General features: G+C 38.9%; 1 protein-coding gene across 1 annotated transcript in view; it reads right to left on the reverse strand.

The window, feature by feature from the left end:
* The window catches only part of ANKFY1 (ankyrin repeat and FYVE domain containing 1), a 66015-nt gene that overhangs the window by 30473 nt on the left and 8889 nt on the right, over nt 1–26653 (reverse strand). The window contains exons 2-9 of the mRNA XM_015890081.3: nt 20889–21081; nt 16300–16418; nt 11299–11434; nt 7923–8046; nt 6375–6524; nt 5729–5894; nt 1422–1626; nt 152–220 (exon numbers count right to left, since the gene is read on the reverse strand). Of these exons, the coding sequence (XP_015745567.1) occupies nt 152–220; nt 1422–1626; nt 5729–5894; nt 6375–6524; nt 7923–8046; nt 11299–11434; nt 16300–16418; nt 20889–21081 (1162 nt within the window). The remainder of the gene's footprint in view (nt 1–151; nt 221–1421; nt 1627–5728; nt 5895–6374; nt 6525–7922; nt 8047–11298; nt 11435–16299; nt 16419–20888; nt 21082–26653) is intronic.

The raw sequence follows: 26653 nt of genomic DNA on the forward strand, positions 1-26653 counted from the left end.
TTACAATTTCTGATAAATGCAAGTAACTCTTCCAGGCTGTAACCTAATGTAACAAATAGTTCATAAGGACATTATTTAAAATACCGATTCGGCAGACAAACCTTCCCCAACTGACATATTGTCCGTATTTTGTTGGCGTCCACAAACTTACTGTTTGCACTGCAGCAGCTGGCTGAATACTTGGTCATTTCTCACAACAATAGATGAGTGCAACGGAGTTCTAAGGAAGGAAGGAAGGAAAAGTTATTTCAAATGCCAGGTAATAAGAGCAATCTTCCATAATTTGGAAGCCCCCACACACATCTGGAGAGAGAACACAGAGACTCCTCCTTCACTTGGCTCTAATGACTTCAGTTTTATTTATATCCTGACTATTTTTAAAAAATGACTATCACCAAATATGGTTGAGAACACAGGCAATTGGTTTTAGGTTTATCTTCCAACAAGATTCTTCTTGAGTATCACTTCAACATTTGAAATGCCATCCATTTTTATTAACAGGTTAACTGAGCTCTTACATTTTTAACTGATGCAATCTTCTTCTGATAGATTCAACTCTTAGCCATAATATCTGACACCCAAGTAGTTTCTCCTTAGCCAGTGGCCAAAGTCAATCATGTATTGTGGTATCTTTAAGCCATGGCTGGCTGGGGGATTCTGGGAGCTGAAGTCCAGACCTCTTAAAGTTGCCAAGGTTGGGAAACACTGCTTTAAGCAATGGAATAAGTTATTATGTAGGGTCATGAGATGCCTTATGAACAAGGTACAATTGTAGGTACAACCCCCTACAATGACCTAAGCTATCTTTAACAAACTGTATCTAATCTCCTCTTGGGGTCTCTCCCCAAAATTTTCTTTGTAGATGTTTAAATTGCAAATATAAACCTATAGTAGATATTAATATAATAATGCCAGTTGTTTTTCCTTCAGTTCCAGATGAGGTCTAAGAAGAACAGCATCTTATGCTGCAAAGGCATCCTGGAGCCACCATGTTAGAATTAAGACTTTGTTCCAAGGCAGTGAAAATCAAGCCTCTCTTTTGTTGGGGTTCAATTCAACTAGAACAAATGCCTTTGCAAACAGAAGGTGGCGAGTTCAATCAAAAGCACCTTTGAACTTACACCTGGCCAAGATCACTGCCCAAAGAACTTGGGTTCCTCTTTGAACTGAAAAACAGTAAGCTACATGGATTCATCATCTGATATTTGATAACAGCCTTCAGCTATCTGAATGGAAAAGACTGCTACAGATAGGTGGACTCCAATTCCCATAATTTCTCTGCAACGTGGGGAATGCTGAGAATTCTGGGCTTTAGTGCATACTCCGGGAGGATGTTCAAGTTGGGGAAGGCTTCATATGTTCAAATCAACATCATGAGTAACGGTAACAAGCCCAAAAACAGCAGGCTACCCAATAGTCACCTTCCTTGACTGTCCTGCATGTTGGGATTGGCTCCTGCCTTCAGGAGGGACTCCGCAATCTGGGCCATCTCCGACATGACATCTGGGTTGTGCTTCTTGGGGTTATAGGATGCCACAAGATGCAGTGGAGTTTCTTGATCTCCCAGCGTTGCAGCATTCACTCGGGCACCATTTTTAATCAGGAAATTAGCAGCAAATTTATCTCCTTTTGAGTAGGGAAAAAAGGAGGACAAATATCTCAACATGTGAAGTAAAGGTTGGCTTGTTCTCCCCTCCCCAACCTTTGCCTGCAGCCAGAACCGAGTCCTGAAAATCATTCATCCCAATGGCTCAAAGACTAGCAGTTTAGCGGATTCTCTTCCTGATCACCCAGATGAAGCACACGGTGATTCAGAAGACTTTTCTGCAGACTAAGGAATTTGCTAGGCATGTATGTATCCACTAATAAGCAAAAGCTCTTCCACAAGGCTTGTATAAAAAAAAAAAATCCCATATACAAACATCCCAATGAAAGGTAAAAGAAGCAGTTACAAAAAAAGAATAAATAATCCCGATTACTGAAAAGCCCTCAAAGCAGACCTTTTAGACTGAAAGGGAGATTGATGGATAACATTTTAGGCTTCTTAGAACTGTGTCCTGGCCTACTGGCCTAGTCCTACTGTGGAATTATGCCACAGTAGGACTATGCAACACTTCAGTGATTAGGAGCTGCCTTCAGTATCACTGACTGTGTGCATTAAATCTATGCTAAGCTTATGCTAAGGATTACATTGCATGTTTCCCAGTGCATAATGGTAGGAGACAATACTGCCAATTTTCAGCAATCAATGTCATCAAAATGACAGCGGTTGAAGAGATCTGAAGACTCTACAGTAAGCCATAGTTTTTCACCCGCGTTGTACTGACTATTCTACAACTGGCTAGGTTCTCACAACATACCGAACCGAAACCAAATAAACCACTTTACAGCTTAGCCATAACCCAGACTAGGTGTTAACTTTGCAGAAGAGGCAGATTAACTCAGCAAGAGCCTGACTACAAGTTTATGATCATGGGGCCAGCTCTGTCTAATATAAAAGCTGAAAGAGACAGAAATCACACACACAGGGAAAGAGGAACTACTTGATGTATCTCTGAATCCATTGTTATCTTTCTCCCCTTTAGCAACTAATTTTTCCTAGACACTGGTGGTGGGACAGCAGAAAAAAAAACAGCAGCATTATACAAGATAAGACCGACAGTAGAGGGCACAAAGCAGCCAACAATGACAATTCTCCTGTGTTTGTGTATATACTGTTTCTACTGTCCCTTACAGCTTTCTCAGCCTGCCAGAGGGGGAATCTTCTAAACTGGCAGAACACCAGAGTGATGTGTAAAACGTAGGCAAACTCTCAAAACAGACCTTCCTACAAGATTTTAACAAATCCAGACTAGGAGGCTCTGGACTAGAGAGTCTCTTAGATGGAGACAACTGGGAGCCAGGAATAGAAGCAGAAGAATGTTTTAACAGGAAATAAAATGCAAAAGATCCCTGCAAGTTTTCAGTTTTCACTCACCCACAGCTTAGTGAACAAGTACTACATGAGGCAACACTAGAAATGGTTGTCCAGAATAAGAAGCTTGGGGAGGGCGGGGGGCATATTTCTACCATGAATCAGGTACAGTTTGTGCAAGTTCTCCAAACAGCAACAGTCCTTTGCCTGGCCAAGAAAAGACTGGAAAAAATAGAGCAAGGGAACTGCAATTGCATGTAGACTGTGAGGTCTTGATATGTGCTGAATTCCCAAGCAAACCCTCACCCCCTCTTTTTCTTGTGGCCCTTAGAGCCGCCCATAACTAGTAATGGACAGTGTGGTCTCCCTTCATTTGAGCAGGAAGCACAAAAAAGTTGTACTAATAGGTTTATCGCCGTGAAAAATAAACAAAGACTGCCCCCAAGAACTGAAAAAAAAATCTCATTTATATACAAAAACCCACTGTAGCCTTGCCCCTGCATCTCACTCCCTCTGTTCAGGGTGGACCCTGGCCACCAATAGGTTGCCCATTGAAACTTGAGGACCGCAAAGAGATCCAATGGAAGCATGCAATGGGAAGCTGCCTCTGAAGCCTTAGTACAGTAAGAAAAAAAGGTCATCCGCGCAGTCAGCGGAGGGAAGAGCAAGGGGATTTTGTTCCCAGTTGCCCCAAATTCCACAATTTCAAACTCCAGCATGGTATCTCTGCCAAAATCCTATCCCACTGATGAGGAACATAAATTCTGGTGAACTGCTAAGCCAAAATGAAACAGCACCCAGTGCGGACTACATTTGATAATTAAGATATATACACTCCTAATGTACAAGCATTTTGGTACTATACATCAGAATAGAGAAGGACAAGTTGTTGTTTTTTGTAAAGAGAGTGTACTTCATTTTCTGGCTTCTGAAGGTCAGGGTTGGGATGGGGACTATGACAATGGTACAATTATGTCAATGGAAGGGATACAGTAAATTTTTTCAGCCCTTGGGGTTGAGGGTATGAACCAAATAGTGCATTGATTCTACTGGCAACCTAATACACCTCATTTAGAGCTTTCTGAAAGAAAAAAAAATAGTGGAAACAGCATTGCCAGCAATGGACACTTTGCTGCTGACACTTGACAGCATGTTCATAGTGGGCACACAGCCTGTGGCTTGCCTGCCTGTGATTTAGATGATTTAGATGGGCATTTAGCTCAGGGGCAGAGCAGAAGATGCTTCCCCACTGCCAGAAAATGATGTAACTCAAAATGTTCCTGCTCTGTTCTTTTGCTCTCTGGGCATCAGTGTCATGGCAACCAATTCCTATCTGACTGTACCAGTCCTCAAGACAATCTTCCTCTTGCACACTAAAAACTTAAAATATACAAACGCAACACACACTGTGCAAGGCTCCTGGGAGGGGTTAGTCTGTTTTTGTTTGTTTTAAGCAACACCAACTTAATAAAGTGCAATATAACATCTAGCATTAGCCCAGGGACTCTGTCATGGTCATAACAAGAGACTTTAAATCAGAGAAACACAGAGCAAGCTTTCCCAGCTACACTATGGGCACAGCTATGGAGGGCCTTCCTCCATTGGAGTTAATTGTCCAGCAATACATACAATTCTGCATGCAAGGCAATGGAAGAGAAAGGTCCATTGGAGAACCTACACAGCAAGAGTAAGAGGGAAAGCAACAAGAAGAGAGGAGTACCTATGTTGGCCATTTTCCCCACAAATGAAATCAGTTTGGGGAGGCAGACAGAAAGACCAGAACACACAAATCTGTGCCTGCCCTTGATGGAATTATGCCATCATGACACCCCTTCCCTTCCTCATTCTTCACTGTACCGCACCAGCAGAGGAACATTGTCCCCATCCCTAAAACATGACATAGAGGTTAAGGACAACCCGCTGGACTCCATCCCAGGTTAGCTAGATCCTTCACACAGTTGCAAGGGTAGTTGGATCAATTCGAGTCCAAGCTTGAGGATAGATGGCCCCTACCACAGTGTTGTGTTTCAAAACTTCCTAAGCATCTCCAAAGCTCCACGCTCAAGAGTATGGTTGGCTACTTTATGTCAGAGGTACACAATCTGAGGCCCTGGACGCATATGCACATATCCCCCAGGCCATATAAAAGTTATCATATTGCTATTTCTAATGATATCAAGGAGGGAAATGAGTCAATATCTGAGCATCAACCATATTAAATATATTTAATTAATTTAATGTAAACTGCATAAAAATTACAGTTACATTGAATCAGAATTAATTTTTATCCTGGGCCTGCTTTTGTGTGTGTGTGTGGAGAGCACAGCCTTCAATGCTTTGTTCAAAGGCTAAATATAACTCACAAAGTTTTATATCCTGGTTCATGTTAAACAGAGACCAATATAACATTCACTATGGTCTGTAAAAGCGTGGGCATGGCAAAAGGAACACTTTCAGAATCACCCACTGCTTCTGCTCTAAAAATGCCCACCCCATTATGTAGACCATAAGCAAGGAATCTATGCCTGGTACTAAAAACCTGATTCTGTCCTAAATATGTGAGATTATATTAAGCCAAAATGCAACTGTATGAACCTAACATGGCTTTTGGCCTTGCACAATATATGAAACCAGCCAATAGTTGCTTTTGCAACAAATCATAGTTAAGCAAAAATGTCTTATCACCTTGTTGAACCCAGCAATAGTTACTTTGAATTCCTAGTGATTTGTCTATTGAGAAATCAAAGGCCTACAGCTATTAAATTCAACCCATTCTAATCTGTAAAAGCATAGGCTCAGATGCACTATCTTTACCCCTTTGAATTGCTTTGTGTAACAGACTCCAGCCTTTCTTGTCCACCATATCCACATCTGCTTTGTGATTCACCAAGGTTGTTGCAATACTTTCCAGCCTTCGACAGAGTGCTAAGTCTAAAGCAAGGTCTCCGTTGTGATCCAGTTCATTTAACTTTCCAGGCAGCTGCAGGAACAGGACCAGTGGACAGATGTCAGCCATTGTGATAACATCAGTAACAGAAATAGTACCAATATATTAAACTAGGATTCAAATATTTGTTTCTCATGGAAAGGCTAGACGCTAAGGAAACAGAAAGGGCAGAATACACTTTTAGGAGATGAGAGGAGCCACAGCTCAGTGAATAAACAGATTCCATATATGCAGAAGGTCTAAGGTTCAGCTGCCAATCAGGAGGAAAGAGAAACTGGGCTACATAGATCAATGATCTCAATGTATGGGACAGCTTCATATACTGATAAAAGTTCAATTAGATGTACTAGAAGTAAACATGGCAAAAACTACTTCACTTTTTATTTTTTTTATTTTTTATTTTATATGAGCAACTGTTATTCCTTTTTAAAGATATATAGTGCATATGTGCTAGAAACACTTTCAAAATTCCATCCTCTTATAGATTTTGGAGGCAAGGGCATTTAATCTTACCTGTGAATCCATTTCAATAAGGTATAGGAAAACAACATCTTCTCTCTCCACTTTAATAGCTTTGTGCAAAGGGAAGTCTGTTTTAGATTTGAACATTTTATATAAGAGCTGAGCACTCATGCTACTGAAATCTTCTTTCCTCAAATCATCCTGCAAAGCATTAGAAAAAAGATATGTTATCTTTATCTCAACAAAGCATTAGCCTAGCCTTCTCAATCTTGCCATAGATGAGAACAGCCACAGAGCAGTTTTGATTGTGATTTCAGAGGCACTAGATCTTTTTAATCAGAGCCCTGATTAATAGTTCAATTAGGTGTACTAAGGAAGAAACATTTCTAAGCATTTATTCATCTCAAAAAATGGAAACAACTATCCTTTTAGTAACATGTCTCAACTTAGAAGCAGTCAGAGTGAGGATATCTAGGTTTCTCACTTTTGTGTATCACATCAAGCTAGATCAATCTAGAAAGTCAAAAAGAATGAGATCCTAGGAATTATATTGTGCTTTCCCCCAAGCAGAAGACAGAATGAGTATCTGATATGGCAAAGTAATGGCATTAATTAAGGAACTCCTCAGTCACACCGTGTGCTATAGTGTAAGAAGACCACTAAGACTAAAGAGTCTGTCTTACATACCAGCCATCTTCAGTTAGAAGTCTTGAAGACTACCTGTGTAGGCCATACAACCTATTTGTAAAAAGTACTGTACTTCTCCATATTAGAACCAGACCTTGCAGGAGAAAAAAAGAATATCTAAAATGTGAGTTGTTTTATTGCTTTGAAAGGAAGGAAAAAACCTCCTTCAATTCACTAAAACTTCTCTCCTGAAGAATACCAGTTTTGTAGTTTTGCACACAATGGCCTCCCTAGGGCCTGGATCACAGTTCTAAGAACATCTGCCCATATTTCATCACCCCAAACTACTAGCATATTTGTCTGAAGACAGCGCGCAGGCTGATGTTCTTTAATGAGGCATTTTCTCCCACGCCACAAAATGTTTTCATAGAAGAAAACAGTTTTGAACTGAGCTGCAATTCAGTAATTACAGGCCAGAACCTCCTGTTTTCAGTGCAAACACTGAAACTCACTTTAGCTGTTAATGCTAAGACATCCTATTTCAAGTAGCCAGTCACCCACTGGTGTGAGGGGAAAAAACTGCATGGCTATATAGTCCCTGGTGTGAAGACGAAAGTTCTCATGACATAAAAAGCTAGGACATCATGGAGAAGGCTAGGCTAAACAATCTCTCTCTAACATGCTAGCTTTTTGCATGCAAGGAGGTTCTCTTTTTGTTTTTATCCACAAAAGTATTCACAGTAAGATCTTGCATTTGAGTTCTGGGATACACCATAGTCTATTGGCACAGCGTGAGTAAGGTTCACAAAAAATAAGTTCTGTAACAACAAATAAAACATATCAACATCTAGCATAGTTTCAAATTTTACAGAGGGTTTTGCATAGAACATGGACAACAGCTACATTTTTAGTGGTTAGAAATAAGGATGCAGATCCTCAGATACCTTCTTGAAGAGATCTCTTAATGCTTACCCAATGATTAGCAATGATCTCAGCACAATAGTTCATTAAAGTACTGGCATTCAGCTCTTCTGCTGTTTGATAGAAACGGATGCAATTCCTTACATTTACAAGTGACATGACTCCTTTTTCACACCTACCAAGACAACAAACACAAGAGGATGAGTAAGGACTAGACACAGAAAAGAGAGTAAAGAAAAAGGGTGTCTCAGTATGGAACCAGCAGGAAGAAAGAATACTTTTATTTTGTATCTCTACAGTTGAATCCAAGTTCTTTGTAAAGCTCTTGGCCCAGATCAGTTACTATTTTTCCAGAACATTATGGAAGCCAGATTCAAAATAAATCAGGGTCCAAAGACAGCGTTTTGAAGATTGTTTTGAAACACGAAAACAACAGTGGTTAATTAACTCAGGAACATTTAAATTGTGCCACACCAAGAAGGAAAAGGGTCAAAAGAAGTCTGGTAGCATCTTTTTTGACTAACAGACTTTATTAAAACTGTATAAGTTTTTGTGAGTTGCAGCTTACTTCATCAGATGCAAAGAATGCCTAGACCAATGTAGGATTTAAATTGTGGTGAGATGGAAAGGGGGGGGGGGGGAGTCAGGGTACTTATGCAGATGTAGGTTACATTTGAGACAGATTTAAAACACTTTATCAATTAACAACTGAACCCTGCAATTAACAATTAAAACCCTTATGTTTGTTGAGACCTTCTGAGATGACCTGAAACATTTTGATCTACATGATTTCAGCAATTTCTCACTCAACTGTATGGTTAAAAGACCCATTTTTCCCCCCAAAACAGTTATTATGAGGTCTGCCATGGAGTATCCCTGGAGGTTGAAATGCTCTGATACTACTTTGTCCTTGTTTTCAGTCCTGATGTCAAACTTCTGCCCATTAATTCTTTTGTGCAAAGTTGTCCCATTTTTCCTACAGAGAATCCAGGGGGGCACTGCTGGCAGATGATGGGATATATCACATTAAAGGAAGAGTATGCAAAGAAGCCTCTAATCTTGGGGCTGCGATGGTACTCTTGGTGTAGATGTGGGGGCAAAGCAGACACCAACAAAGTGGGGGCAAAGCAGACACCAACAAAAATCCTAAAACTTTAGAGTACGAAGATTTAATTATAAGATTTATACTTACTATTGATATTAAAACTATAAAGACGTAAGAAATTCACTGGTATCATAAACAGGTTACATAATATTTATATTACAAATTTTATATATTTTGTGGGTATATTATTTTATGAAATTATTTTATTTTACATTTTGGGCCTGTGTACGTGTGTGTGTGTATGAATATAGGATATGTATAATATAAGATTCTTATTTCTATATGTATATATAGGAATAAGAATTTAAGATACAGAATGACAGGCTAATAGTAAAGTTATATGGATTACTAATGCAAAAGTGAAAAACTTTTAACACTAAGATTTATTTACATAGACTTAAAGAATGTCCAACTCCCAGTGACTCTGGGTGCTTTGCATTCTAACAAGGCTAGAACAAAAAAACCCTCAAAGGATGAGTGTCCAGAAAAAGAAAAAAAACATACAAACAGAACAAAATCTTACAGGAGCTCACTAGCCACTCTTCCCCAAGGCTTGGGAAAATAGACAGATTTTTACTGCTGTTTAGAATGTCATCACATTGAGAGTCTTATGCATCTCTGGGGAATGCCATTCCAGAGGGCAGGCACTGCAACAGAGTAAGCACACTTTCAAGATCCCACTAGATGGCATTGTTTAACTGAAAGGACTTGAAGTGCACCTACTTTGTCAGACCTTATTAGACAGGCAGAAACTATAGGAGATAGGTGGTCCCTCAAATAATCAGGCCCTATACTATAAGGGCCTTTATAGGTGGTAACCAGCGCCTTAAATTGCACTCATAGGCCAACTGGCCACCAGTGCAGCTCACAGATTAGAGATATTACATGGACATACTGTGGCATGTCTTATTACTGCCACCAATTCTGGAGCAGCTGTAGTTTCTGCGTCCTTTATGGTTCTACAACAAATGAAATAAAACAAATATAGACTAAAAGTGATCAGCAGACCACACAATCTAGACTATAAGGTGTAGTAAACTAAGAATTCATTTGGCTATTGTGGAAGGCCTTTGGGTCCTGACTGGTGGAGAATTATTGGCACCAGATGTGGAATATGTGTAGATGTGCAGTTGTTAATTTTTAATGTAATGGTGGATTTATTGTATTTCTTTGTTATTTATTGGGTTATTGCTGTTGCTCTCTGTGTACCATCTAGAGTCTTTTTAAGCCTGAGGAAGGTTTAAACCCTCCAAAATAATCCTTTAACATAGTTTTACAAAAAAAACAAACCAAACCAAACCTGAGGAAATACTCTCCTAAATCTAAGAATCATAGAACACATGAGTTGGAAGGCAACTGGACTAGGATGGGGGTTGAGCTGTGAGGATTGCTGACAGGTAACATGGAGCTCCCATTTGATAATCTCTAGCAAGGAAGAATCCACCATTGTTCTAGATAGATGGTTCCATCGCTTAATAGCTATTTCCATCAGGAAATTCTTTCTAATATTCAATTTGAATCTCCTTTCCTTTCCTTTTAATCCAATAGTCCTTATGCTGCTAATAGCTTCAAGAGATAACTGATCTATCCTCTCTTAACACACACTCATATTCTTAACCTAGAAACCACAGCCTCATACAATCAGCCAAATATTCAGTACATCAGCTCCATAATTCAATAGTTTCCTTGGAAAACTCTCGTTTGCTTCCTTGGACTCCCAGGTGCCTGACCTGTTACTAAAAAGAGGTTAGTATGCTGTGATGCTACTGGGCTAGGAGTGTGGAGACCAAGTTCTAGTCTACTGTCAGTCACAGGAGCTCCCTGGGAGACTCTGGGCTAGTACTTCTCTCTCTCAACCCAACCTACCTGACAGTTGCTGTTGTGGGGACAAATTAGGAGAAGGGAACACTATGTAGACGGCTTTGAGCTGCTATACAAAAGGGGGGTTATAAATTTAATCCAATAACAAATAAAGAAACAGTGCTGGCTGCGACACTCAACATTTTGGCCCCACCCATTTTCAGCTTCATCCCACCCACTGAGGACCCAGATACTCAAAAGAACGTTAAAACTCTAGCCATTAAAAGCCTATACATAAGGCAAGACAAGCAAGCCAACACTCCCCCCTCCTCCCTGGAAGGAGATTCTACTATTAGCTCAGATCCTGAACAGATACAGATGCATTTTCGAGAATGCCCAGTCTCTACTTTAATCTCTCCATTTCCCAGAGGAGCCAGCAAAATAACAATAATTGACATTAGGACAATATAGCCATGCCATGCTAATTAAGATACAGGCACCACAACTCATTCAGAAGCTTGCCTTTCCCTGAGGAGTTGCAGCTGAAACCTGTTTGCTACTTTCATCAGCTCAGTCAGAAACACATCGTCTTCTCGCAGCTCCAGCTCATCTGTGTAAATCCAGCGCAACATTGCCATGGCCACCTCGGGATCAGCGTCTGGTGGAAGAGCACCAATTATTTTACTCCTATGGGAAGAAAAATTGTTTTTCTCTGCAAGAGACTAGCTTTAACAGTCATCAATAAGGAAACAGTAAGTAAAATTCAGACCTCTGATCAGTGCCAATCAGCCCCAGTCTTCACCCAACCAACACGAGGAGGAAACAGTGGCATGGATACACATCAGACTGTAACTGAGTATGGTATTTTTTGGCTTTGGCAGTTCTATGATTCCAAGCAAGTGTGGCTTACTGAGCAAACCATGGGCTAAAGAAAGTTGTTGGCTTAGCACAGCATGTGAACCCAACCAATATCAATACAACTGGACTTATCAACAGGTGATTTGGAAGGAAGGAGAGATCTAAGAGGAAGGTCTACTGCAGCTAAGTCTCAATTAGTGCAGATAATGTATCCCATGAAGTGGTCGCATTATTCAAAGTTATAATTATATGTAAAATATGGTAATTGGTTCCAACTCGATGGAAATAAGCAATGAAACACTTTAAACCTACGTTTTTATATATTTATTAATGAACTATTACAGTAAAGGATAAAACGAATATACTTATAATTTAAATTTATTGTTAACAAAGCAGAGAGTAGTTATAGAAAGCAAAATAAAAATTCAGGCATTCCAACATCTCATCCTATTTTAGAGTTGCTATGATCATGTTCAGGTCATTCAATCACATCAAATTTTTGCTCTAATGTAATAACGAGCCGCTTCTATTTTGCACTTGTAATGTGCAAAGAATCTGAAGGAATCTTCCTCCTATCCATTTTGAGCATGCACAGATAAACAACTGCAAACTACGGCAGCAGAGTCTAAAACCCCAACAGTAACCTGGCAACCTCAACGACGCATGCACTAGCCTAATTACGTATCCTTTAGCCTTGCATTAACTGAAGTTTGGTCTATGTTAAACATGACTTGCTATCATTGTACAATTCACATGAAATCGAATACTGCATTATTTTAACTCACATTAATCGTGACCTAGCTGTACTATGCACAAAGATTTGCTAAAACCTGGGTACACAATACATATAGTGGCTGGGTTCCCACAATTGATTGAATTATGAACAATCTAAACCTGATTTTAAGTTAGTCTAGTGTGTTGTGGGAACTTAGACATAGAAAAACAGGTTTACTGATAAAGAAAAATGAGAATGCTCTATTAATTGGTCACCAGGATGCAAGAAGAACACCTGAACGACAATCCAATTTCATAGCCTGTTCAGCAATTCCTTTTACTGATGACACTACTATCTGATTAATCCCTTTATGGGTAAAAAAAAAAAAAAAAAAAGAACCTTTGGGCACAATAATGTTACACATCTTTACTATGCAAAATTAACAATTAATGCCTTTCTCTTTTTACTCCCCATCCTTTTTTTTCAAGTTACATCATTTTTTTCAGATTGTCAAGTTGAGGCAAAGATTGCCCTCTTTTGATGGAACTATAAACACTCTTGGAACTTTTCTGACTGAAGAGTGGGGCCTTAATAAATAAAAATATTACTGTCAGGAGAGTTCTGTTTTTAAAATATTCATTTGTTATCTTAAGGTATTCCCTTTGCCTAATATCGTACATGTTCTCATAGCCTACAGATCCTGTTACAAATATTTGTGACAAAATTCTGATTTAATATTGCTTTAGTTTAACATTTGTTAAAATTATAAGTCCATCTGTAAAGCAGTAAGAAATTAGTGGTACAGTACTGTATTATGAATTAACAAATGCCTTTCTTTCTTGCTTTTATGCTTTTTTGTCAGATTTTGAGTTGGTGTTTATGCTTTTTTGTCAGATTTTTTAAGCTGTAAAATCTGTTTACTGTGAGGCATACATTTAGAAGTGCCCAAAATGAATATATAAGCAGATTTTGATTACTTATGCCTCCATAGTTACAGTTTTAAGGCCAAGACATTAGAGATGGCTTGTAAATTCAAAGAGCTGGTGGCATTTACTTTTCAATGGTGAAAAGCAGTATACAATAACACCGTTTGCCATGAACGTTTTAGAAATTAACACAAGGTAAGGCGAGCCCATGAGCCTCAGAAACCAATAACAGCAATACTATTAGTGATATTTATAACTCTGCTGCAGGATGAATGCGGGCTATGTGCCCACCTTCTAAAAAGCAGAGCAGGGTGGCTGAAGTACTAATATTAGAAGGGGTCTTACAGCCAGGGGCATAAGGACAAGACAGCCATAAAGAGATGCTATCTTTTTATGAGGTTTAATAAACAGTCCATGTTCAAATACCCCAAAGGCATCACAATCCCTAATATTCTTTGACTGGTTCTCTTCAGCCATCTCCCCATTTATCATATTTCAATACCAGAAATTAGGCTAAAAGCAAGTGACACTGGTGTGAAACTAGAATACTTCAAATTTCTATTTTCATGGGGATCAGAATAGCAAATTGGGGCCAGTAGGTCCTACCAGAAAAAAGGACAGGACCTAGTTCAAATCCACAGTTGGTCATGGATGGCCCCCTCTTGGACATGACTTGCTCTCAGCCCAATATATTTTGTGCATCTATTAAAATAAAAAAAATGGGTGAGGAAAAATTATTAATCTGTTTCAAGGAACGAAAATATGTATTGTATGGTCAGCTCACAATATTTATAACAATGTTTAGTCTGATTAGAAGGGACTAAAGGAATGAAGTTAACCCACAAAACCATACAAAATTATGAAGGTTAGAACCATAACCACTAGAGAGGCCACTCAGGAGCAATTACATCTAATGCTCTCATCACCTCTGAATTCCAGAGCTTAATTAGGTATGTGGTAGAATTGCCTGCCAGACTATCAGAAAGATACCAACATGCCTGCTGGATATTAGTCAGATCCTTACTGGTGCTCCCACTTTGGAGGTCACAGGTGCCAACGATCTGGATGGTGATCAAGAAAAAAAAATCTAACTTTGAAAAAAGACTAATTACAATATCTTCTGTCTTCAAACCATTAGCCATTAGATCCAACATAAAGGCCAGATCTAACCTGTGGTTGCCTATAAGAGTCAAATGTGGGTTTGGGTTTGCTTTAGCACGCTATTTGAACCCAGCCACTGTGATGTGTAGATTGTGCCTTAGTGTATTGTATGAACAGATGTTGATATTATGAAGGGGGACCTGATTATCCTAGGCTACTCAGTTATTCTAGACTTGGTCTAGAATAAACCCATGTTCAAATCCTTTTTCAGCTCCAACAATCTGGATGGTGATCAAGAAAAAAATCTAACTGTGAAAAAAGGAGCTGAAAAAGGATTTGAACATGGGTTTATTCTAGACCAAGTCACATGAATTAGAACTGTAGCTCAATCAGTATAAAGCATCTGGAATATCTAGGTCATATTAAAACAGCCCTCATCACACCTCAAGTGGCTTTTCCTGAAATAAATTAAAAAAGGGAAGGGGCGGGGAATCCAGTAAAGTCCCATATCTATTTATTCAGGAGTAAATCCTAGAGAAATCAGTAGGGCTAACTTTTGGATAAATCTATATACTGCACAGTCTTTCTGTGGTTTATAAAATGTGTTCAAATTGAGAACAGTTACAAATGGGGGGGGGAGGGAGATCAAAATAGTATAAAATTTTACATAAAGCTTTACATAAGCTTCAATAATTTTATGACGCACAAATTATATACCGCTAGCACTAATTTTAGCAAATGATAATGGCTGTGCTATTTTGGGGAATGTGCATGTAGACTTATAAAACTGCCTACCTGAACCTACCAATCACATCTTTAGGTAGTTTCAATTTGACTGGTAGTGCATGCATTCCTTATGAGATTAGTGCTGTGGAAACCAATGCATTTTGAGACACGGAAACTTATTTTGTGGGGGGGAAAAGCAAATGGAAAAAAATCTTCTGGAAATTTTGTCATTATAGATCATTTATTTTCAAGCAACAAAACCCTTTTTAAAACAGAGCTAAATCTCTCATAATGCAAAAACTGATACTTAACTGAATAATGTGATTTATTTATGTATTATCTTTTGCTTGTTTTATAGTGCTTCTCATGTATTCACTTCAAAGTGGTATGTAACAACATACAAATCATTAGATATAGAAATAAAGTTACAATACATTAAAAACAATAAACATAAAAGCATACAAATTAAAAAGGTAGGGAGAAAAGAAGAGTCTGCAACATTTGAGGCCTGAATGGAGAGATACAGCATAATTCAATATGTTGGCTAGGAAAATATGGGAACTGCTATCCAATATGAAAGCTGACATACCCTAAGGAATTTTAAAATGACTTATAACATAAATCCCCACAGCTCTATTTATCTCATTAAATGTCTGTTCAGAGCATTTCTCTTGGACAGGAGAGTGAAGTCTCATCCCAGAATCCAGTTTTTAAGGAAGAGTCATGAATTTTTGACAAGCTTCTCAATCAGGAAGGAAACGAAACGAAATGAAACAAAACAGAGAAGTACCTAACTTAGGCTTCCAAAGATAAAAGCGCTGGAATTGCAATAGCTGCCTTACAGGATAGACACTGATTCACAATTGTGAAGACAAAAGGACTAATCAGTCAGTTTCAACCACTTGGTTTCCTCACTATCTCACAGACCTGTTTTAATAAGACAAAACAGACCACCATACCTAATATCTGTGTCATTAAAATTAAAGAGGAATAAGCTTCCAATTTAACTGGCATTAAACACTTAGGAGGTTTGAAAGACAAATGCTTCATAATTAAAAGACTGAGTACCACTTTTGCAAGCTGAGCATCTCCTCTTGAAGGATAAAATGTAACCTCCTCTCCCAAAGGCATTTTATATTCTTATCTTCCCAACGCAGTGAATACCTCTCCATTCTCTCACTCACACACAGCACCAACCTGACAGATCCAGCTCTTTCGTTGACACCAAGTTGGCCAGACTCCAAGCCTCACTCCGGGCCGCCAATACAAATTTGTGAGCACTGATGTGCCTGTCTCCCACCTTGATCTTCAGGTCACTGAAGAAAAACAACATAGCTAAATGTTAGATGACTCAGTATTCTGTATAACTGCAACATTAATTTGGGAGAAATCAGATGAGTCACGGTGGGGACATGGTAAAGTATGTGGGCTCCCCCTGCGCTTTGACCTAGTCTTCAGGTCTTTATAATACCTGAGAAACCCAAAGCAACCTCTTCTCTCAGCACTTCTGGAAAACATCTGCTTGGATACCACGACAAGAAAATGCAGACAAGCCAAAAAAAAAAAGAAAAAAGGATGGTAACTAAGTTAATACTTCTTATTGCTTATTATTTGCAAGCATAAAAGTAAGGGTTAAGCCACCCATACAGAAGAAAAACTTTGGGAAATTAGGTAAAATCCTCTATTTTTCCTATTTCCTATTCAGGAAAATTTCCTATTCAGGAAAGATTACTTTACATCTTCAGCTAATTCTGGTTATTTATTTGCAAATCTTAAAATAACAATACGATAGTAATGAGAGTAATTGAAACTCATCATATCTTTTAAGACAAAGATAGTCTGTGACCATGTGCCCTCCCCCACAGTTCTCCAAGCACCTCCCACATATGCCACCAAATTTCAGCAACAAGCCTTAGTTTTCAGTGGCACAGTATTTCCACATTTTTGGCCAAAAGTGGGAGCCCCAAAATTGGTAAGCATTTTCAATAACTGCTGCCATCTACTGTTCTTTTGGATTTCTGCAGCTCAGACATAGTAGCCCTACCCAAATCTTCCCACCAATGGCAAAAATGCTGGTCTTGCTCATTCTTGTAATGTCATCATAGTGCTGACCATGCTCCAATGCCCATGGAGGCAAAAAAATAGGTTTTTTTAAAAGTTATCAGCCTCTAACTTTTTAAATTTATTACAAGTAGTCCTCACTTACCAACTGCCTCATTTAGTGACCAGTCAAATTTACAACAGTGTAAAAAAAAGCTTTGCAACCAATCCTTGCATTTACAACCTTTGCAGCATCCTGTGGTCACATGATTGGGTGCTTTGTAACTGGCTTGCGAAAAGCAGAGTTAATAGAGAAGGCAGAAGTAAGATCGTAAGTCATGGTCATGTGATGTTTTGCTTAGAGACTGTGATGCTTCGCTTAATGACTGAAGGGGAAGTAAGGTTGTACGCCCGTTGTGGTCACGTCATTTTCTGCTTAGTGACCACAGCACTTAGTGACTGAGTTGCTGGCCCCAACAGTGGTCACTACATGTATTTCATTTGATTTATATGGCCACCCCTCTCGCAACATGGGTTGGCTAACCCAGCTTAAAAAACACCAATGTAATAACAAATAATAGCAATAACAGAAGACAACCAATAAAAAGCATAAAATGGCAACCAAGGACAGGTCCAACAATAAATCAACCATAAATTAACAAGATCTCATGGAACCAACTAACCCATCAATCCCCATGCTTGGGTAAACAACCAGGTCTTAAGAGCTTTCTGAAAGTCAACAGAGTTGGAGCCAACCTAATCTTGGGTGATACGGTGTTTCAAAGGGCAGGCACTGCAACAGAAAAAGCCTGCTTCCTGGGCCCTGCTAGATGACATTCTTTAATCAACAGGACCTGGAGCAGTGTTTCTCAACCTTAGCAACTTTAAGCTATGTGGACTTCAACTCCCAGTATTTCCCAGCCAGCATGCTGGCTGGGGAATTCTGGGAGTTGAAGTCCACACAGCTTAAAATTGCCAAGGTTGAGAAACACTGACCTATAGCATACTATTCCTGTCGCTCCCAATGGAGGAGGTAGAAAGAACTGGAGAGAGGCAGTCCCTCAAATATCCTGTCTTAAGCCCAGGTTGGTACTGATTTAACATTCATAATAAATTAGCTCATAATTGAAGAGGAAAAAGGAGAAGGTATCCAAAAGAAGGATGTGACAGAAATTTATAAAGATGTTTATGATGCAGAGAAAACATGGAAGAGAAATGAAGTCAACCACAGTTAATTGTCTAGTTAACATACCATTTTTTAAAAAAATGTAATCTATGAAAAAGATCCTCACACTAATTTGGGCATATTCTATATGGCATACAAATGCTGAAAACTAATTTGGGCAGATATTCTATATAGCATAAAAATGCTGAAAACTTACACAACAAAAACACACAAATATGAAGTGTAACTTCTAGTTTTGAAGAGCAGAAAGGACTTGCACACCAAAAGGATAAGTCATCCATGACAAATATTTAATTCAAAATACTGTAGGTTAAATATTTTAACCAGCAACATGCACATCTGCCTGGCTCAGTGTTATGGCAATACATACATATGCATTAAGTCTGTAACTGTAATTTACTGCCTCAGAGCTACATATGGCCCTCAGACTAATTTTATGCAATCCAATTTTATTCAAAATGCCTATGCAAGAGGTAGGTTCAGAGCTATCTGTCACTACCCTGCAGCTTCTTGGAAAAAAAAGAGGTTGTTACAGAAAGATTAGAAAAAGAAAGGGTGTTCCACCCACTGTTTAGCTTCAGTCTCACCTACCAAGTGGGTCTAACAACTTGAAAATATTTTCTGTCCAGCCATTTAAAGGGACCATTATCTTTACAAGATCTATTAGCTATAAAATAGAATTATAGCAAGCTGGCCTTCACATTAATCCCTTAACTCTGTTCATTCTCATGCGTGGAGTTCATTTTAAGATGCATCCCTCAAGAAAATACAACAAACCCATACTCAGAATAGTTCGCTAAAGGATAACCCTCAATTTTTTGAAAATTTAGCTTGGATTGAATTTCATTCCACATCTTGAAACACCAATGCACAGAAGCAACCTAGTTCTTGTGTGTTTGGATCTAATTCACTTATAAATTCAGACTATTTCAGACTATTTATTCACTTATAATATTCAGACTATTTATTTATTTATTTATTTATATTTCAAATTTGGACACCACCCATATCATGAGGAAGTGACTCTGGGTGCTTTACAATAAAAACAACAAATAAATATTAATTAAAATACAATAAAAATAGTATAAAATACAATAAAACCAAATACATAAATAATAGTATATTCCAAGGTGCTGGTGATAAAAAATATATTAACATACGGAAGCATCTTCAAGGTGCTAGCCACCCCCAGGGTTGATTGCCCCTTTTCTCTCCCCATGCAAGTTGGCAGAACCAAGTCTTGACTACTTTCCAGAAGGTGAAGAGAGTAGAGGCCTGCCTCACCTCTGGAGGGAGGGTATTCCATAGGGCAGAGGCCACAGCAGAGAAGGGCCTCCTTCTGGGCCCCACCAGTCAACATTCTTTTGTCAACAGGGTCCACAGCATACCCCCTCTGTTTGACCAGGTGGGACGGGTCGATATAATGGGGGTGAGACAATCCCTCAGGTAACCCGGTCCCATGCTATGTAGGGCTTTAAAGGTGATAACCAACAACTTGAATTGGACCCGGAAGCAAACTGGCACCCAAAGCACAGCAAAAGTGTGACATGTGCCATCTTTGGGGCACCGAAAATTGCCCACGCAGCTGCATTTTGAACCAGCTGTAGCTTCTGGATTTTCATGCACATCCATCCATCATAGTTGTATTTAATTAGTTGGTTTCCCTGTATTTAACCTATTTCCTCTATGATCTTCTTCTATAAGAATGCTCATAAATAGGGAAAGAAATAGGGAGGAAAAAATTATTATTATTTCTTCCTAACCGCACTCAGTAAAGAAGAAAAGGGCAGGTAGGAAAAGGGCCCATAGTTGGGAATGTATGCTTAATTAAAAGCTAAAGTTAAGATACTCTAGAGGCTTAAATGTCACTGACGGCTAGAGATGGACAGTACTGTGAAGTTTTAAAAACTAGACAATGGAGTCAAATTATATCAATGTAATCATTTATTAACATTCAGAATCAATCAACGAAACTTCTATTTAACCAACTGATAAGCCATAATACACAATGGCTGTGTTCATACAAAGTTAAATACCTGGCAGATAGATTCACAAAACATGCTAAGCTTAGTTAGTATTAACCTAAATGAGGTTTTGTGCATTTGGTTACAGTTCAATGAATGAACACAGAAAATGGGATAATTCCATAAGAAGATTAAGCATGTTGTATGAATGGAGCCAATGTGCTTATGAGAGCTGGAGGGGCACAGCCAGAAGCAAAGGGCCTGAAACTAGGCTAATCTATGACAATAACAACTGTTTCACCTACTGAGAAAGGAGTGGCTCTCAGTCTGTTACAATATACGGGCAAGAGAAAGAGGTATAAGATTTGAACCTCAGGTTTGCTACACGTATGGAGTAGCTGGTTTTCTGTGCTATTAAGAGGTTCTCTAGTATCTGCAATAAAAGCATCTCATCAGAACTGCACCTTGATTCTCCGGTTGCAAGTCTTCTAATTTGAATACCGGTTCTGGCAAAGCCTGACTGTGCTACCAGTAATGATGCTACGTTGCAGGAACTAACCTCATGGTCTTTCTACCATTTTTAGGGAATCTCTTACCTATATTGCTCCTGCTCATACAATTCTGCCACAATGGTAAGCAGTCGACTGATGAAAGAGTCATTGGTGTTCTCTTTGTTTGATTGAGCAGCTAGGAGAGTACATTTTCTCTCTGTTTCCGTTAGTTTTTTCTGCAATTTGACGTATTCCTGACGGAGAAGCATCAAGTGTTTTTCCAGCTTTGCCACCTCTTCTGTAAAAATAAACAAACAACAAGAAATCATAACTGAATGGTACAACACATGACTTGTATGAATAAGACACCCAGTTTAACAGCCACATGGTTCTCCACTAGGACCAGGAAAAGGTAGACAATACTAGCAAGGCACAGGCAAACTAATATAGCTATGATTGTCCATGAGAAAAAAAAAATCAACATCCACTGTATGGCACTGCCATTTTTAGGACTAACTCAAATGATTCCAAAGATCATGAAAGTCTGACAGTCCTCTGAAATTCAGGTGAGATGTTACAAAAAGGAGGAAAAATGTCTCCATCTTAAACCAAGCATTTCAACTATGAGGACTTTGGTTTTATATCAGTCTCAAGAGGGACCGCAGATCAAATAGAAAGCAGGAGACTGTGAGTTCTAGTCCTGCCTTAAGCATGAAAAACAGGCTAGGTGACTTTGGGCCAGTCCCTCTCTCTCAGCCCAACTCACCTCACAGGGTTGCAGCTGTGGGGGGGAAAAGGAAGAGGAAGGAGTATTGGTTTGCCGCCTTGAGTTGTATATGAAAAAAAGTGGGATAAAAGTTTTTTTAAAAATAGTCTGAGACAGTAACTCTAAGTATCAGATTATACAGTGGTACCTCAGGTTACGAACGCCTCTGCTAACGAACTTTTCGGGTTGCGACCAGCTCCGGCCGCAAAAATTTACCTCAGGTTACGAACCGGATCCGCAGCCATTTTCCGCCCGTTCCACGTGGTCTGTGGCCATTTTCCGGTCCGCGGCTGTTTTTCCACCCGTGCCGCGTGGTCCGCAGCTGTTTTTCCGCCCCTGCCGCATGGTCCGCAGTCGTTTTTCCGCCCCTGCCGCGTGGTCCGCAGCCATTTTTCCACCCTGCCGCGTGGTCTGCGGCCGTTTTTCCCCCTTGCCCCGTGGTCCGCGGCCGTTTTTCCGCCCCTGCTGCGTGGTCCGCAGACGCCGGAATGGATTAACAGTAATTACATTGAACCTTATGGGAAAATTTGCTTTGGGGTGCGACTAATTCGGGGTGCAACCAGAGTCACGGAACGAATTAAATTCGCAACCCGAGGTACCACTGTATTATTATTATTATGAACCTGAGATAGGCAGAAGGAGTTAAAGGTATTGTCGCAGGATATAAGCTGTCCCAAGTAAATCATTATGGTTGGTTGCACAGTCAGCCGTATGTTTAGACTGGATTTGGCATTTTTATCCACCTATCAAGTCCTTCCCAAGGCCCTGGGATGGGCAGATTTTTTGTATTTATTTATTATTTCCCACCTTTTTTATATATAACTTAAGGTGACGAACATACCTAATACTCCTACCTATTTTCCCCACAACAAAAACTCAGCCAGCCGGCTTTCATGCCTAAGGGAGGCCTAGAATCCACAGTGTCCTGGTTTCTAGGTCAGCACCTTAACCACTAGACTATACCTAGCATTAGTGATAAAGAGTAATGGGTGATTCTCATTCCAAGCCAGTTCCAAAAACATGAAGGCTGTTAGTCTAAGCCATCAGCAAAACATATGATCTAGACAGATGAATCAGACAGCTTGTTGCAAAGTAGCACCATCAAATGCCTAAAGTGACAAAATCAAGTGAATCCTATAGGTCTGTTCCTATGGATGCAAGGCTTCTGTTAATTACAGTTTGCAACATTTCCTTATAATCCTATCATCCCTACTTTGAGTAAATTCTACTGAATACAATGGGATTTTCCTAAGTAAGCATCCAGAGGATTACACTGTTAAAATATTATACAATATCCTTTGTGGTCGTCACCTCAAGAAGCTTTCTATAGAAGAAAAATGACACTTAAACAACCATGGTTGACACATGCAAATTTATTATCGTTTTCTGAAGGAGAGCCTAAGCTGTAGAAGAGAGAAGAATTAGAATTGAAAGGTCTTATTTGCCAATGGTTTACCTATGCACAGCTGTTGGAAAGATTTAAATTGGATAAGAAAAGGTATGAATTTACCTTGGAGAAAACCAAGTTTGAATATGTTTTAATGATGAACATCTTATTGCTAAAATGTATAAACTTTTGTTAAAAATTAATTTGGAAGATGAATATGTTAAAGATTATATGTTTAAATAGGCAAAAAACTTCGGAAATAACATAACTCTAGACCAATGGGAAAATATGTGGAATAAAGGTTTTAAGTTTACTCTTAATTATAACTTAAAAGAAAAAAATTATAAAATGATGTACCATTGGAATTTGACACCAGATAAACTGTCTGATGTATAAAGGAATCTCAAATGTATGTTGGAAATGCAATCAGTATGAAGGTACGTTTTATCATTTATGGTGGACCTGTGAAAAAGCTAAGAAATATTGGGACATGATATATATTTTGATTCAAAAAAGTTTAAAAATGGATATAGAATTGAAACCAGAGACCTTTCTTTTAGGTACGGACAAACAGATAGAAAATATGGACATTTGTTTCTTTATATGGTAACAGCAGCGAGACTTTTATACGTACAAAAATGGAAGGATCTACAAATACCTACAGCTGAAGAATGGATATTGAAATTAATGGAATTGGTGGAGATGGCAAAACTGACTATTTGATCAAAGAAAGGACACTGTCTAGTTTTGTTTCTATTTGGAAACCACTCTTGGACTTTTCACTTGATACACAAAAAAATGAAATTTTGATTTTAGGATTTGATGACTGATTTATTCTATAACTACAGAAATATCTTGTATTATCCTTTTTATATTTCTTGTTGATATAGACTTATTTTGTAATCTTTTTAAATGTTAGAGCAAAGGATAGTTTTTATTATGTGAATTTTTAGATATTGGAGTAAGAGGTGAATGTATTTTATACCTATGCCTGTACCAAAGAAAATCAGAAGTTACTTTTCTTTTTCTGTACTTTCTCTTATTTTTTTCTTTTCTTTTTGACTTTTCTGCATTTTTTTTCTGAAACTCAATAAAATTTTTATTTAAAAAGTTTCATAATATAATCTCCCCTTCTTTTCCTAATCAGCATCACATCTCCAAACTATCAGTTAACCTTCTAAATTAAGAAAATTAAAGAATTCTGAAATCAAGAAATCATGGGATTAAGGATAATTCAAGATTTCTGCAGTTGCAGAATCTTGCAATGGCTAAGCATTTCATTAAGCTATGAAAATTTTGCCTGTTCACCTTCCTGACCATCAAATCACAGAGAATTTGGACATTAAAACAGGAGAAAAGAAAACAACCTCCCTCCATTAAGTCAGGAAACTCAGAAAGAACTATGCCATCTTTTTATGTTAGAATTAGGACTGCCTGCAGAGACAGATGCATGCATGCACATATTATTTGCAGTAGCACTGTAAGTTCTACTCCCATTCTCTTCCTCAGTAAGAAGGTCCAAGACTAGCAATACCAGTATATTGAGAAAATAGTTTGACAAAAATAAAACCTCTGAATTGAATTCCACTTTCCAGATTCTTAAAGCTGTTTATCCAGACACATGTTGTCTAAAGGATGTAGGTATCCATAATCATTATACTCTACAACTACATATTCCAAATTTGGGGTATATGTCTGAATAAACTAATGTGCTTTTTTTGGATTCATCAGATGCTACTGCATTTGAAAGACTCCAATGAAGCCTTTGGATAGCTCTGCTTCTATATGACATTAGACTGTACCTTAAAAAGCATTACTTAGACATCAGGGCATTATGCATGGTTTGTTGAATAAGCCACAACTGGCTAGACTCATAATTTCAACTAGGTCAAGCCTAAACCATATTTATGGCATGGCACTATGAGTAAAACCAGCCAAAGTTTTGGATGTGCTTTTAACTAAGAGCCACTAATCTCCAAGTTGGAACTTTTTAGATGTATTGCAAGTAAGAATGGAGGGATGCGGTGGCGCAGCGGCTTAATGACACTGAAAGTTGCCAGCCAGAAATGGTCGACACTTCAGCGCTTTGAGCCCAGCTCCGCGCAGCAGTGTGAGCTCCTGCTTCCTCCCCAGCTCCTGTCAACCCAGCAGCCCAAAAACTTACATGAGTAGATAAATGGGTACTCTCACCCCAGTGGGAGGAAAAATGCTGGCGGCGCCTTGCAAAAGGAGATGGGAGCAGTTGCCGGTAGCACAGAAGCCGTGCATGCCCAAAAAAGGCGCAAAGCAACGGAAGCCCCGCCTCCTGCGCTCGCCAGCTGGGCTCTGCTCTAGGAAGGAGGCACTGGCAAACCACTTCCGAAACACCTTGCCTTGAAAACTGCAGGGACTCGTCCAGGCAGTCACTGCAGAATCGGTAACAATTGAGTGTGGATAAAAAAAAAAAAAAAAGAATGGATTGAACTTTCAAGCCGCAGGGACAAAATACAAGAATGGTTTCTAAACTGGGCGTAATACATGCTTTGCATAGAGAAAATCCTTCCATTTCCAAGTGAAGGAACACAATCAGGTGCTCCCCAGATGTTTTAGATTGCAATACCCACTAGCTCTAGCCAAGACGCCAATGGGAAGGGAACTGTCATCCAAAACATCTGCAGGGCACCATGTTGGCTAGCCCTGATACCAAGAAAGCAGAATTTTCAGACTCCTGATATTCAGGAAACCTACTTCCTGTCAAATCAATGACCAGGCTTAAATTAAGGATGTTCTATATGAACTTGTAGAAGAATCTTAGCTAGAAATAAAAACCTGGACTGAATCTCTACTGCAATTTCTCCCAACCTGGGGCTATCTGGATATGTTAACAATTTCCATAATTCCAATTTAGCAAACTTCACGTGTACTTCCAATAATTCTGGAAAACACAATATTAGTATCCCTAATAAAACAATCATCTTCCCTATGAGAAAAGACTGCAGCATTTGGAGTTTTTCTGCTACAAGCTACAGCATGTCATGAAAATGAATGAGCAGAAATAATATTTTTCTCCCTCTCTCACCTTGTTCAACCTCAAGGTTACTCACTGAAATTAAATGTGTTGGGATTCTAGACCAATAAAGGGAATTTTTCTTTCATAATATAAAGAATGGAACATGATGCTATCTGGAGTAGTGATGGCCAGCAACTTAGAAAGTTGTAAATGGAAGGACTTTCTCTATGCAAAGCATGTATTACACCCAATTTAGAAATCTTTCTTGTATTTTGTCCCTGTGGCTTGAAAGCTCAATCCATTCTTATTTGCAATACTTCTAAAAAGTTCTGACTTGGAGATTAGTGGATCTTAGTTAAAAGTTATCAACGATGACTAATCTGGATGGGTATATACTACCTCTTGAATCATAGGCTACATATCTTATTTACCAGCTTCTGGGAAGTAACAGTGGAAGGTGGCTATCTTTCTCCTATCCATGCCTGTGAATTTCCAGAATGAATCTGCTTTTGACACAGAATGCTGGAATCAATGGGCCTTTGGCTCTTACAACTGCTAGCAGAAAGGCTGGGGAAAGATGTATTTGCTACCTTTCAGAATGCCAAAGAAAAATATCAAACTTGAGAATCATTCCAAGGAAGGAGATGATCTGGATGCATCGGTCCAATAATCCAGATAGTGGGGGATTTCTGTATACTCTTTCACCAACTGTTCAGCATACGAAACAT

This window comes from Python bivittatus, unplaced genomic scaffold (genome assembly GCF_059951505.1).
Source record: "Python bivittatus isolate LINGU-HERP-01145 unplaced genomic scaffold, Pbiv_v1 ctg000690_np1212, whole genome shotgun sequence".
Classification (NCBI taxonomy): Eukaryota; Metazoa; Chordata; class Lepidosauria; order Squamata; family Pythonidae; genus Python; species Python bivittatus.